The following is a 14,969-nucleotide window of genomic DNA, read 5'->3' as shown; positions in this document are numbered from 1 at the left end:
GATACAATATAACATAAAGTATTTCAATTGTTAAAGTTAATGTTAATTTAGTTCATCAGATATAGATCAGTGGACACGTGAAAATCGAACAATTTTAGATACATCTGGTGTGTATATATATTTTTGTTGTTCTTAGGGCCTATTCATATGAGACGGGCCAGCCCGCAAAGCCAATTTACATTTCATTAAGCGATTTTCTGAGAGAATGGAAATCACGGCATTGTAACCAGTTTAACCAGGTTAACGCTGTAACTAGTTTGCCTGGCCATTTTGTATTCGCATTCATATGGCGAAATATCGCTTCCATTCAGCAATCTCGCCAAGCCGGGCTGAGTCGGCTGACCCGCTCTTCATAGGAAAGCAATTTCAAAAACATTGTAAAATAATATATGAGGCAAGATATCGGCAAAGCTATCTAGTCCGGCTTAAGCGGGCTGGCCGTCTCATATTAACAGGTCCTTAGTAGAAAAAGATTATTGTAAAATCAATACTAATCCAAGAATAAAGATTAAAATCTAACAAACATCAACTATTTGTTTGCTATGGATTGTTAGTCCACAATAGGTCGGAGCAGCTGTTGTTGCTCTAAATTTTGTAGTAATCTTTTTAAAATTTACACCATCAAATCTTTTCTTAGTTAATTCTTAAGATAAGTCAAGAAGCTGGCTTGATTTTCTGAAAAGTTCAAGGCTGGCATTACCGTGAATTAAAATGTGTCTACTTTCACTTCCAATTCCTTTCAGACAATGAATGCGTCTGCTCTGATTCGTTACGCAATTTTACTGGTGGGTGCCCCCTTTTTACTGCTTTGGTAGGTGGCCCGGAGCCCAACCCTTAATCCGGCTCGGGGCACAGCTCTTAATCCGGCCCTGTATGGCTTTTACGCTAAGGCCTGAGCTCTTTATTTAATAATTTATTGTGCAATAAATCAAAAATGAAATATTTTTATGTTACTTTATTCAATTAAAATGCATTTTCGATAAAAATAAATCTGTAAGTGGTAAATGTAAATACGCTTTTTTATTGTTTGTGCTTTAAAATAAAACAAAACTCATTCTATTTTAACTGACGTTTTCAAAAATAGTTAAGGTATCGTTATTAGTTCTTAATAATTTTTAACAGCATGTTTGAAACTTGCACCTAATTTGCTTGCATGTAAATTGAGAAAATAATGACAGGAAAAGCATATTTCATAATCCTATATTAAACAAATCGAAATTGTTCGTACACCTATCAATTTTATTTACATTTTGTTAAGCGATTTTCTGAGAGAATGGAAATCACGGCATTGTAACCAGTGTAACGGGGGATTTTACAGCCATTTAAAAAGCAACTGAGTAACTTGTTTTGTAGTTTTAAGTTTTAACCTACTTTAAATAGTTAATAAAGTTGCACCATGAATAATTCTTTATAGAGCTCGATAAAGAACACATGACCTACTGTGTCTAGCTATTCCTTAATTTATTTGTATACAAATTATTACAAGTGTAAATGAAGTTATTAAATTAAGCAATGTTTATATCTACAAGTAAAATTACAACTACCAGCGTAACTAACCATATTTTAAAAAACATTACATCGTAAATGATGCTATAGACTGATATCAAGTGCTTTTCAAACGTTAACTAACATACGTTTGGTGTCTAAAATCTGCTTTAAAAAGTGTGAATATATTGTTCGAGCATGAAAGCCCAAAATATTATTGAATCAAGTTGAATTGTTCTGGCTCATTTCGTTAATTGCCTTTGCATATCTGCAAACATTTATTTAAATGCGTTATTTTCTCGCCCTGAGTTTGTCATTGTCTGCCTTCAATTGGTCATTGCTTGCAATCACTTGGTGAATTCTTGCCCTGAGTTGGTCATTGTCTGCCCTCAATTCGTTAATTTGCCTTTGCATACCTGCTAACTTTTGCCTAAATTCGTTATTCTCTCCCCTTAAATGGTCATTGCTTGCAGTCAAATCGTCAATTCTTGCACTGAGATGGTTATTTTCGGTTCTCAAATTGTTCTCTCCTTGAACGATTTCTTTAAGCAATTCTGCAATCTTTGACGATTGCTCGTCTAACAATCCATTCATTTTCGGTATTTCAGGTAAAACCAAGTTATTCAATTCGGTTTGAAATTTGACATTTGAAACTTCTTTCCTGAGATTGCCCACATTGTCGACAAGACCATGTACTTGCGTTTTAATGTTTTCCATGTATCGATTGAATGACTAAACTTTATAGCTGTTTCCGTGTCTGTAAATAGTTGAAAATATTTATTAACAATTTATGATAAGTCTTAACAATCTTAAAAAGTGTTATCCTTATTGTTTATATAATTTCGTAGGAGCACTATTGCTAATACGCATTTAATATATACCACGAGTTTTTTTAAAATAGACATGTTTCGACATCTCATGATGCCATCTTCAGTATAAGTGAAATAATAAATTATGTTGGTTGTTAACATTTGACATAATACAAAACCCGATCGCACAAATTGTCCTCGCGTTCGCTTACAAACTCTCAAGCAATCATCTGGTCATCTGGTCTTACTTTTTTTAAAACAGCTAAAGTATTTTCCGACATATTTGGGATTGAAGAACTCTTAAAAAATTCACAACAATTTTACATTCACAACATATTGTCACTAAAGCGTAGCAAAAGACCGGGCAATGACAAAGTTGACTTACTCATCCGATCATTATTATGATAAAAGGAAATTATCTAACCTTGTTTTGTTGCCGTCCAACTTGTTCTTCTTTAATCTATCATTGGTACTAAGAGATAGGTTCCTTATATGCTGACGCCTGATCGTTATCAACTTCATTTTTTAATTTATTATGATAGACATGTTTCGACATCTCATCTTCAGTATAAGTGAAATAATAAATAACACAACGTTTATATAAAAGTAATATGATACAAACCTTATAAAAACCAAAAAACTTTGTTCACGTACACACATGAGCTTACAAAACAGCAACATCCTCGAAACTGGCTCTGCTATTCACCATCCAAACATGTCGTGTTCTGTTTTGCGTGTAAACTCATGACTGACAGCATCGTTTTTGGAAAACAAGGTTATAATGACTGGAAACGCGCATCCCAATCAATTCCACGACATGAGAAAAGTTCAGCGCACCGTAATGCTGTTTTTCAGCTACTCCAACGTAGCGATGCTGGCTACCGTATTGATTCAGAACTGGTCACACAGGCCAGTGATGAGCGTAACTATTGGCGGGCAGTACTTGAGCGGGTAACAGAAACCATCCGTTACCTTTCCGAGCGAAGTTTACCATTTCGCGGCACTGATGAGATCGTTGGATCGCCAAAAAACGGTAACTACCTGGGAACATTAGAACTTATATCGATGTTCGATCCATTTCTAGCGCAACACATCAACCGTAATGCAAATAAGGGAAGGGTCACACATCCTATCTCTCAAAGACCATTTGCGAGGAATTCATCCAACTGATGGCAACTCGAGTTCGCGAGCAGATTTTTACAGAGTTAAAGCTGCAAAGTATTTCTCCGTCTGTGTAGACTCTACCCCAGATATTTCCCACGTTGATCAACTGACATGCATTCTTCGATACGTTTTACCCTCTGGTCCTGTCGAACGATTTGTATCTTTCCTTAACATACTTGGACATAGCGGAAAATTGCTAGCTGAAAGGCTACTAGATTATTTGAAAACCAATAATATAAATATTTCGGATTGCCGCGGCCAGTCATATGACAATGCAAGCAATATGAGTGGGAAATATAATGGTATGCAGGCCATTATTCAGCAACATTGTAGCCTAGCACAGTACATGACCGTTTGCACATTCCCTTAATCTTGTTGGACAATCATCTGCCAGTTGTTGTCAAGAAGCATCAAGATTCTTCAACTTCCTCCAACGATTTACTCTTTCTTTGCTGCTTCAACGCATCGTTGGAAAGTTTTAACCGACCAACTTTCAAGCAAGAGACTTCCAACGGTTAAACGTATGTCTGATACTCGATGGTCAGCACGTGCAGATGCTACAAAGCTCTAGTAATAGGATACGAAATTAATGCTGCTTTAACGAGATCCATGATGATCAAGATGAGAAGCCTGAAGCCAAAATGAAGCCAATAGTCTTGCGTCTGATATGGCCCAGCTTGAAATTGGAATTCTGGCAGCATTATGGCATCAAATCTTGCAACGATTTCAGAGAACAAGTCAGATCCTGCAATTAGCTGATCAAGATCTCAACTCTGCTGTTGCATTATATGAATCGCTGATTGAGTTTGTCCTTTCGCTGCGAACCAGATTTGAAGAATTTGAAGCCAAAGGAAAGGAGCTCAGTGAATGTGATCAATATAAAGAAGAGATCAAGCGCGTGCGTAAACGCAATCGTTGTAACGACGAGCCAGGATCAGCACCTGATTTGTTGCAGATTCCAGCCGACAAGTTTCGCACAGGTACTTTCCTTGTAATAATCGATAGTCTGGATGCTGAGTTGCGAAAACGACTGAGTGCTTACATCAACATTGCTGAAAAGTTTGGCTTTCTGCGAAAGCTTACAGATCTGCCAGCTGAAGACGTGTTGGAAAACGCACAAAGATTGCAAAAAGCATTTTCCACTGACCTCGAAGTCAATTTGGGTGATGAATTGCTCCAGTTTTCTAGCTTTCTCAACACAGAATTCGTGAAAAGAGCATTAGATGCGAGTCATGCAGCTGCACCTCATTATTCTTCAGCTCGAATTGGATCTTCTGCTCAGCCTAGTGAAGACCATGACATCGATGTAACATCCGATGATGATGACGACATCAAAGTGAACGTAGACTCCCTAGAATTGCGTATATATAGGTTTCTTGTGGGAAATAACCTGGAAACTGTATTTCCAAACGCTGTTATTGTGTTTCGCATTTACCTCAGTATGATGATATCAAATTGTTCTGGTGAACGGTCGTTCTCGAAATTAAAGCTAATAAAGGATCATCTTCGTTCAACCATGACACAGGAACGACTAAATAGCCTTGCTCTTCTGAGTATTGAAAATGATGTTCTGCGTAGTATTGATATGTCATCCCTGATTAATGATTTTGCTCTTATGAAATCCCGTAAGCATAACGTTTATAAGGCTTAACACTTCTGCACAGTAAAACCTTTTACGTCTTTTTTTATCGTGTTTATTATATTAGTCTGTTTAATATTGGTATGTAATGTTTGGTATACGTACGTGATTGTAAATTGGAATTATATTCAACGTAAGGGTTTAAATAGGCAAAAATACGAGGTTTTATTGTTTGAGTTAAAAAAACAGTTTTTTATTGCATTTTGGTAAACACAGGGGTTGGGGCAAGGGCCCCGCACTGATATTATGCCATGGGCCCCGCAAAATGTTAATCCGGCCCTGTTGTTTAGAGCTGGTATTATTGTTAGCATGAGCTTCGTTTTCGTAGCTTGTATCATAAGTTAGACTTATCAATACTAAATCAAGAGTTGACTAGGTTTTAGTGACAACGCCAAAGTTTTCAACAGTTTGGACATCAAATATTTGTTTGATATGGATTGTTAGTCGACAATAGATCGGAGCAGCTCTTGTTGCTCTCGATTTTTTAGTAATCTTTTTAAAATTTACATTATCAACGCTTTTCTTTGTTAAGTCAACGGACATTTCTAAGCTAATTCTTAAGATAAGTCCAGAAACTAGCTTGATTTTCTGAAAAGTTCAAGGCTGGCATTACCGTGAATTAAAATGTGTCTAATTTCACTTCCAATTCCTTTCAGACAATGAGTGCGTCTGCTCTGATTCATTACGCAATTTTACTGGTGGGTGGCCCCTTTTTACTGCTTTTAGTGGGTGGCTCGAGGCCCAGCTCTTAATCTGGCCCTGTATGGCTTCTACGCTAAGGCCTGAGCTCTTTAGTTATTAATTTATTGTGCAATAAATCAAAAATGAAATATTTTTATGTTACTTTATTCAATTGAAATACATTTTTGATAAAAATAAATCTGTAAGTCGTAAATGTAAATACGCTTTCTTTATTGTTTGTGCTTCAAAATACCACAAAACTCACTCTATTTTAACTGACGTTTTCAAAATAAATAAGGTATCGTTATTAGTTTTTAACAATTTTTAACAGCATGTTTGAAACTTGCACCAAATTTGCTTGCATGTAGTTTGAGAAAATAATTACAGGAAAATCATATTTCACAATCTTATATTACATGAATCGAAATTCTTCGTACACCTATCAATTTTATTTACATTTTGTTAAGCAATTTTCTGAGAGAATGGAAATAAAGGCGTTGTAACCAGTGTAACGGGTGATTTTATAGCCATTTAAAAAGCAACGGCGTTGTAACCAGTGTAACGGGTGATTTTATAGCTTTAAAAGTAATTGTTTTGTAGTTTTAAGTTTTAACCTACTTTAAATAGTTAATAAAGTTGCACCATGAATAGTTTTTTATAGAACTCAATAAAGAACACGAGACCTACTGTGTATAGCTATTCCTTAATTTATTTTTATACAAATTATTACAAGGGTAAATGAAGTTATTAAATTAAGCAATGTTTATATCTACAAGTAAAATTACAATTACGGCGTAACTAGCCATTTTTGTGAAATTATTACATGGTAATTGACGGATATCAAGTGCTTTTTAGACGTTAAGTAACATAGGTTTAGTGTTTGCCAAGCTGCTTTAAAAAGTGTGAATATATTGCTCGAATATTAAAGCCCAAAATGTTATTGAATCAAGTTGAATTGTTCCGCGTCAATTCGTCAATTTGCCTTTGCATATTTGCTAACTGCTCTGTAAATCCGTTATTGGTTTCCCTCAAGTGGTCAATGCTTGCCCTCAGTTCGACATTCTCGTTTCTCAAGATGCTCACTTCTGTAGTAAGTATGCCCACGTGTTGATTGATTGCTGTAAGAAATTCTTTCATCTTTGACGATTGCTCGTCTAACAAATCATTCATTTGCTTTATTTCAGGTAAAACCCAGTTATTGAATTCGGTCTTAAATTTGGCAAGATAAGCTTCTTTTTTGAGATTGGCCATATTGTGGACAAGACCAAGTCCGCGCACATTAATGTCTTCCATGTATCGCTTAAATGACTATGCTTTATAGCTGTTTCCGTGTCTGTAAATAGTTGAAAATATTTATTAGCAATGTATGGTAAGTCTTAACAATCTTAAAAAGTGTTATCCTTATTGTTTATATATTTTCGTAAAAGCACTATTGCTAATACGCATTTAATATATACGACGAGTTTTTTTAAAATAGACATGTTTCGACATCTCATGAAGCCATCTTCAGTATAAGTGAATAATAAATTATCTTGGTTGTTAACATTTGACATAATACAAAACCCGATCGCACAAATCATCCTCGTGTTCGCTTACAAAACTCCCAAGTAATGAAATTAGCACCAGTTAAATGTGAAAGTTCTAATCTATCATCTGGTCTTACTTCTTTTAATAAAAACTAAAATATTTTGAAAATTTTTCTTCGAATTTTTCTTTGGACTTAGAGAAATTTTAAACATATTGTCACTAAAGCGTAGCAAAAGTCGGGGCAATGACAAAGTTGACTTACTCATCCTTCGTATTTTTGTGCTATGTCGTAAATAATGTTTCCATAATTTCGTAGAAGCACTATTGCTAATGCGCATTTAATATGTACGACTAGTTTTTTAAAATGGATATGTTTCGACATCTCATTATGCCATCTTCAGTATAAGTGAAATAAGAAATTATCTTCGTTGTTGACATTTGGTAGTGAAAAGCAGAGAAACTTTGGATAGACGCCGAGTGAAAGACAATCTTTAAGAAACTTAGCATCTAGTTCTGCTTTCCTTTGTTTGGTTTGAAGCTTTTCAAACTTCCGCATTTCTGATAAGGAGACCTTTCCTTCGTATTTTTGTGCTATGTCGTAAATAATGTTTCCATAATTTCGTAGAAGCACTATTGCTAATGCGCATTTAATATATACGACGAGTTTTTTTGAAATAGACAAGTTTCGACATCTCATGGTGCCGTCTTCAGTATAAGTGAAATAATAAATTATCTTGGTTGTTAACATTTGACATAATACAAAACCTGATCGCACAAATCATCCTCGTGTTCGCTTACAAAACTCTCAAGCAATGAAATTAGCACTGGTTAAATGTGAAAGTTTTAATCTATCATCTGGTCTTACTTTTTTTAAAACAGCTGAAGTATTTTGTGACATATTTGCGATTGAAGAACTCTTAAGTAATTCACAACAATTTTACATTCACAACATATTGTTACTAAAGCGTAGCAAAAGACGGAGCAATGACAAAGTTGACTTACTCATCCGATCATTACTATGATAAAACGCTATAACAAATTAAAAAAACTTGGAAACTATGTAAAAAGCTTGGCATAGCTGTAGCTATTATTATGAAAGTTTTTTAAATAAGTCTTACAAAGCATGAACTAACTTAAAATTTAAGTTTAATATTGTTGATATAAATGATTCATGCAATGATTTGTTACAGTTTTGCACTTTCACGTCTTGACAGAAAAATGAATGTTTATCAATCATTGAAGATTATATATATATACATACTATTAAAATACTTATATATATATTATTAAAATACTTATTAATAGGGTTATAAATAATAAATGTTTTGGAAATTATATAAATGAAAACTAATAACTTTTGCATGAGCATTAATTTAATGACATATAAGATGATTTCCTTCTGCCTGCATGCATGTAAATCTTGTATAGGAAAATTGCAATAAGTGTTATCCTTATTGGTTATCCAAATTGTTATCCAATATAAATGAAAGGAAAAGGTCATTTCTTTTATAGCAATTAAGTTCTCATATCATCAACGTGTATTGTATATGACTTTTAAGAAAAAGAAAAATTTATTTTAGATGACGTTTAGTATTTTCCACTAATGAAGTTTACGAAAGTATTAATACTGAACAGAATTGTAATTTCTTGCGCCGTGTTTGCCAGCGTTGCAGCTGAAAAAGTTAATGGGAAAACCCACACGTTTTATTATGTTTTTTTCCACCATTGCTCGCCTGCTTATTAGAATTTTCTCCTTTATTAAAACGATCTTTCGAGAAAACAGGCACCAACATGGTTTCAACAATACAAAATGCTCGGCTAGGAGCCTAGGACTATTTCTTTGACACGCTGTATCTTGCAATAACTTTGGCACAATTTATATTATATGTTGCTCTAACTACTTGAAAAAATAAACTATTGATTCATTAATTTTCCTTCAATTTAATACTAACAATCACTGTCAGCAACATTGGCAGTTTACATGTGAATTTTCACATTGCATTGCCGAGGAAAGAAAAAAGTAAATTCAAAATAAAAGTGTCGATGGCACGAATTGAGCAGTGGCGTGCGGTGACCGAATTTAATAGGCAAGCGCTGGGGGTGAGGTTCGTGGCATGCCGCGGCATGCTCCCCCAGGGGTTCTGGGGGCATGCTCCCCCAGAAAATTTTTGGATTTTGAAGGCTACTGGAGCGCATTTCCCGCGATTTCTGAGAGTACTTTGTCGAAAAAATGTATCTGTCATGACTGAAACAGTATTGAAAAAATCTAAAAAATTCAAAAACTTTTATAGAGTATATATCACAATTACGGTTCAAAAGTATTACATGTGGTATTGTGATATAAAGTCGTTTTAAGTAAATGGCTACGCGTGCATTTCTATTGTAGTGAAGAAGTAACAGAACGAAATAGTCCAAAATCCTACAACAGATTTACTTAAATGTAAATTCCATCCGTCTTTCCTTTGTGCAAAACTCCTTTATAACGTCCTCATAGAATCGTGGCTTCCCCTGCAAACTTACCAACATCTCCTTCTCGATTGAAATTGTAGCCAATGCAGAAAGTCGCTCTTGCCCTTGTGTACTGCGAAGATACGTTTTGATACGCTTGAGAGCCGAAAATGATCTTTCTGCAGAGGAGGACGTACTTGGCATAGTAAGAATGAGCTGACACAATCGGTACACCTCTGGAAAATAGGCTTTCAAGTCAAGTTCGATTATTTTTTGATATCATATCAAAAAACAGGTTTCGATTTGAGCTCGGCAGATGCGTATACAACGATTAGTTCACTTTTTAGTGCTTGAAGATTAAAGAATGTTCCATATGAATCTTGCAACGATTGCAGCTCTCGTTCGGGAAAATTCCGGCTGTACAATTCGTGCTTTGAATGATCCAACAAAGAAACGAATGCTCTGCTGTTAAGACTTTCGAATCTAGAGTCAATCTGCACGACAATGGTATCGACTACACAGAAAAACATTTGACGGAAGGACGCCTTTACATCCTCTTCACTTTGCCCGCGTTTCAGTGCTACTTTGACGACACTTGACGTAAAATTCCAATAATCTACGAATTTTGTTCGTTGTTCTTGAATCTTATCTTTCGTCTCGCGAACTTTCGTGACACAGAAGACAATATCGAACTGCTTACTCTGAATGATATTATACAAAACATCCGTAAGACCAAATATTTCTGAAAATATTTTAAGGCAGAACACAAACTGGAAATCTGCAAGAACTTGTCGGTAGCCCATCGCTTCGTTTAACGTCGTACCGTCAAACTCGTCATCATTTTCGATGATGTATTCGAAAACTTCGCACCGAACGAACACTCACACCGTCATACGTTTGGGCAATCAGTTTTTCGCCGCATCCGTACTCGTTCAGGGTTTTACCGACTTCTTGTTTCAGTCTAGCCGCAGTTCTATCCTCACTTACATCGGTAAATCCAAGAAAGCGCTCCACAGCTTTACCATCTGGGTTGACATAGCGAACTATAGTTGTTAGCTGCGATAAGGTCTTAACGTCGGAGGTTTCATCCAGGGAAATAGCGACAAATGGGCTCCTCATCATTTCATCTTTTATTGCTTTCAACATAACGTCCTTGACAGCAACAATCAAATCGTTCTGGATACGATTAGAAAGTCCAGAAAACACGGTTGCTGTATGAAGATGCTGTCAAGCGTGGGGTCATATGCACTTAGCAGTTTTATCAATTCGACGTAATTGCCCCTGTTGGCAGACTCCTCCAGCTCCACCCGACCTCTGAAAGAAAGTTCCTGTTTGCCAAGAAAGCAAACAACATCAATGAAACGGCGAAGTACTTCTCTATTCTTGTGCACCATCAAGTTGTGAGCTGAGATGTGTTGACGGGCCTGTTCGTCTAGCTGCATGTCGATGCGTGTACGCCCAAAACTGGCATTCATTAGGCAACTGGACAAGTGTGTCTTCGTTTTCTCGTGTCTGTTGACGGCATTACACAGGTTGGCCAAATCATCGTATCCCTTCTTGCACCAGACTGTCTTGTCTGTTGAGTTGAACAAAAGACACGGCCAGCAAGATAACTTATTCAATTTTGAGGAGCCAGCCAGCCATTTGTACTTGTCGTAATTTGACGTCTGAAAACTTCGAATAAAGACTTTACCACTTCGCTCGGATGTTGTATGTAGTCCTTGCAACTCAGGAGTGGGACGGCCACCTTCGACGATCTCTCGTTTCTCGGAAAAAGGTCTCAATCCAAATGAGCGGGATAACAGTGATTCCACAATGCATTCAGTCATGTTGTACAGGTGTCGTGAAAATACCGAATTGTAGAAGTAGAACATAAAAGGATGAAAATTCCTATGCTATATATTTTATAGGAACATCAATCTTATTTATACCTTACATCAGTTACATGATATATTGTAGTGACGTACATAACGTGCGTACATTACTCATCTAGATTCATGTATTAGCAATAGAGGAAATAGCCAATCCTACACTTACTCAAACGCGCTACTTAAACTTACGCACTTAACTTTATAATTACGTAAAACTATTCAAATTTCGAGTACATTATCCGCTGTGTAATGCAGTTATTACACAGCGGATAATGTACTTGAAATTTGGTCAACCTTGTTTATCAAACAAGGTTGACCAAATAGGTTTAATACCAAATTTCAACCTTTGGTATTAAACCTTAGTATTTCAGATACATGAAATGTTGTCCCATGTCACATATTGTCCCCTTTTCTAACTGAACACCTCATGTAGAGATGTAAAGTTGTGTTAATCTACGGCTCATACCAGATTGTTTGCCATAAATTCCAAAGGGCCATTGATGTATGAAAAGCATTTTCTATAAAGTAAAAATGTCTTCCTATGTATGCAGATAAACCTTGAAATTTGGCAAAACAGCAAAGTATTTTTCATGATCACTAGGTAATTTTTCTGATGATCATTATAATTTCTAAACTAAATTATTTCAGATTTACATTTAAACGAGCTTTGATCATATGAAATGATATTTATCATAACCAGTAAGCATGACACATGAACCAATTTTAACATTCATGTAATTATATAATTAAAGACATGTTGGTTACATTCTGTTTGTAATTGATAATACAATGCTACTAGTGATTGCTATATAGCACACCTTGAAGAAGATAATAGTCAAGTGAAATGCCTAATAAACATTTATGGCATTCAGCTGTCCTTATCTGCAAATTTTCACTCTGATAATTTATGCTTAAGCTTTGGCAGAAAAAATTTTGAGTTTTCCACAAAGGTGAATTTGCTAATACTGATGTGGAGATGGGTAAAGGGTTACAATAAACTTGCATGGTTTGAAGTCTGAGCTTTTCTATATCTATGAACTGTCACTTGTAGTACCAAATTTCTAACTTAACTCATTACATAGAGGTTTGAATGAGGTCTCTAGGGGGGTCTATGCCTGACAACTTGGTAGAAATTTTTAAAGGCTATATCTGTTTTTGAATATAGCATTATTGTAAAATAAATTTTACGTTCCTAGACATGCTAATGAGTCATATATTTGGCATAATAATGAGCCTAAATGTTTGGCAAAACATTCAAGTATTGTTCACTTCATTTTTTTTTTGAAAAAAACGTAACCAAAATGTGTTGTATTTATGCAAAAACGATGCCCACAAAATACATTTTGTAATGCTCTGAAACGCTGAAAATGGCATTTTTAAGGCTCTGAAATTCAAAATTTCTCAGGAGAGATAGCCTCAGACCCCCTCAGGTGCGGAGCGCCTCCGATGTTTTATGACTGATGTTTGAAAAATCCTAGATCCGCCCCTGCAAGCATTTCAACTGTAAAGACAATTTAGACAAAAGATTACATTGACATTGTTTAGAACAGAAAAATTTAAACTGATTTTGCTCAGAGATTGATCCAAAAAATTTTTGTTCGGTAAAATGCTTAGGCAAGCGGCGCTTGCCTACGCTTGCATGACCGCACGCCACTGGAATTGAGCGTAATTAGTATCACAGCAGTTGTCAATACTTCGTCGCTAAGCAATAAGACATAAAGGATTGTAACATGCGTAATATAAAATAGACAAGAAACTATTTTGAAATAATCATTTGAAAAAGTGAAAAACAAATGGTTGGTTTTATATTGTGGAACTGAGAAGAACTCGTAACGCAAACTTTGTTTGTGATAATTTTGTAGTCCTGTACCTCAGGAAGAGCTGAGCTTACTAAACCAATGCGTTCTCTTTCATTTTTACCCAAATTGTACTTTAATTATTACAAGTGAAAATGTTTTTAACGACGAATGGTTTTAGACAACAAGTCAGAAAATAAAGTGAAATGTTTAATTTTCGAGAATTTTTTTCAGGAGGGAATTCTTGATTGAGAAGACAAAAAAATACGATACAAGAAAAGCTTCACTAGAGCTCTCTGAAATGCTATAGACATGGCTTTTCTAGCTACTTCTACCATAAAACACTTCCTCAACTTATGCAGAGTATAAATCTTGTACGTAGTAGCGATAAAATTAGTTACATAAAAATTTAAACGTAGCTTGATAAGTGTAGAAAAAGTACATGCAGTATAGCTTTAGCTGTCATAAAGGGATAAACGTTTTTATAAATACGTCATAAAAATAATTTCATTACCTTTGTCTGTTTTTCGTTCCTACGGATGCTCGAATGAAGTGTTGCCTGCTAACTTGGGCTTTTTGTGCGTTGATGGAAACTTAATTGTATCTACTTCCCAAGTCCTGATTGGCAGGAAAAACTGTAAGACAGGTGACACAGGTAAAAGCTATTCCTCGCGGTGACTAAAGAGTCCAGTAGTTGCTTTTAATTTAAACATTTAGCATAAACGAAAACTTTTTCAAGCTTTTTAAAAGTATACAATTTTCAGCATCAGTGTCTGCATCGTATTCTTATGCCATTTCCATTGCCGTTTTGTACATTAAGTGTTTAATTTCAAACGTCCTGCTGGGGCGTCTAAATGCAGGCACTTGTGATTTAAGGAAAAAATTATAAATTATTTTAAATTTCTGCTCTCATGGAGTCAAAATTGCTCGTGCACTGTATCAGACTTTTCTGGTCAGTTTAGAAGAATTCTAAGACCAGCATTTAATCTATTTGTAAAAACTTGCATTCGTAAACTACTTTATTCCTCAAACATTACGTCATCATATATATTACGTAGATTCATATACAAAGTTTCATTTATTTCTGAGAACACACTAGATTTGTAGGAAACTAAGAAATTTGGCCAATATTATAAGTAAAATTTTTAATAAGTCTATATTCTATAAATGATATAATTTGAGACATTTAATTTTTCTTGAAAAGTCTGTCATTCAAAACGTTGCAACACCCAACTGAGATTAAGTTAAAAACGTTTTCTTTTGTTAGGTTAGAGTATACAACAAATAACGAAAATATAAAACTTTATTACATGGCTGAGACAAATGGCACATGATCATTGGTTTCATTTTGGTGAAGATTAAGTCATCTCTAAAAAAGTCATCTCTTGAAAACATTAACATTTAAACAGAAACGAGGAATGCAGTGAAAGCTGGTTTTGCCGTACAGGGGCTGATGGCAAGAGGGATAGTCTGAAGATTGAAAAGTTGAGCAAATTTTCAACGTTGGTCGGGTCATTGTGATATGGGACTGCTGCATAAAGAAACAAGT

General features: G+C 35.3%; 1 protein-coding gene and 1 long non-coding RNA gene across 2 annotated transcripts; one reads left to right on the top strand and one right to left on the bottom strand.

Moving 5' to 3' along the window:
- The first annotated feature begins 4,125 nt into the window (after positions 1–4,125).
- LOC124435193 lies at positions 4,126–5,109 on the top strand. The gene has a single exon (XM_046985140.1). It carries the CDS (start codon positions 4,126–4,128, stop codon positions 5,107–5,109), a length of 984 nt encoding a protein of 327 aa, XP_046841096.1.
- A 1,353-nt stretch (positions 5,110–6,462) lies between these two features.
- LOC124433963 lies at positions 6,463–14,115 on the bottom strand. The gene is made up of 2 exons (XR_006944658.1): positions 13,935–14,115; positions 6,463–7,111 (listed from the first exon to the last, which is right to left on the bottom strand). It is a non-coding gene; the product is annotated as an uncharacterized LOC124433963 (long non-coding RNA).
- Between the last annotated feature and the right edge of the window lie 854 nt (positions 14,116–14,969).

This window comes from Xenia sp. Carnegie-2017, unplaced genomic scaffold, assembly GCF_021976095.1.
Source record: "Xenia sp. Carnegie-2017 unplaced genomic scaffold, XeniaSp_v1 HiC_scaffold_14, whole genome shotgun sequence".
NCBI lineage: Eukaryota > Metazoa > Cnidaria > Anthozoa > Malacalcyonacea > Xeniidae > Xenia > Xenia sp. Carnegie-2017.
Note: the sequence above shows the minus strand (reverse complement) of the source record. Positions and strands in the feature narration are given on the sequence as shown.

Bases quoted from the DNA above. Each gene is read 5' to 3' on its own strand.
- LOC124435193 (XM_046985140.1), top strand. From the start codon at position 4,126: ATGGCCCAGCTTGAAATTGGAATTCTGGCAGCATTATGGCATCAAATC.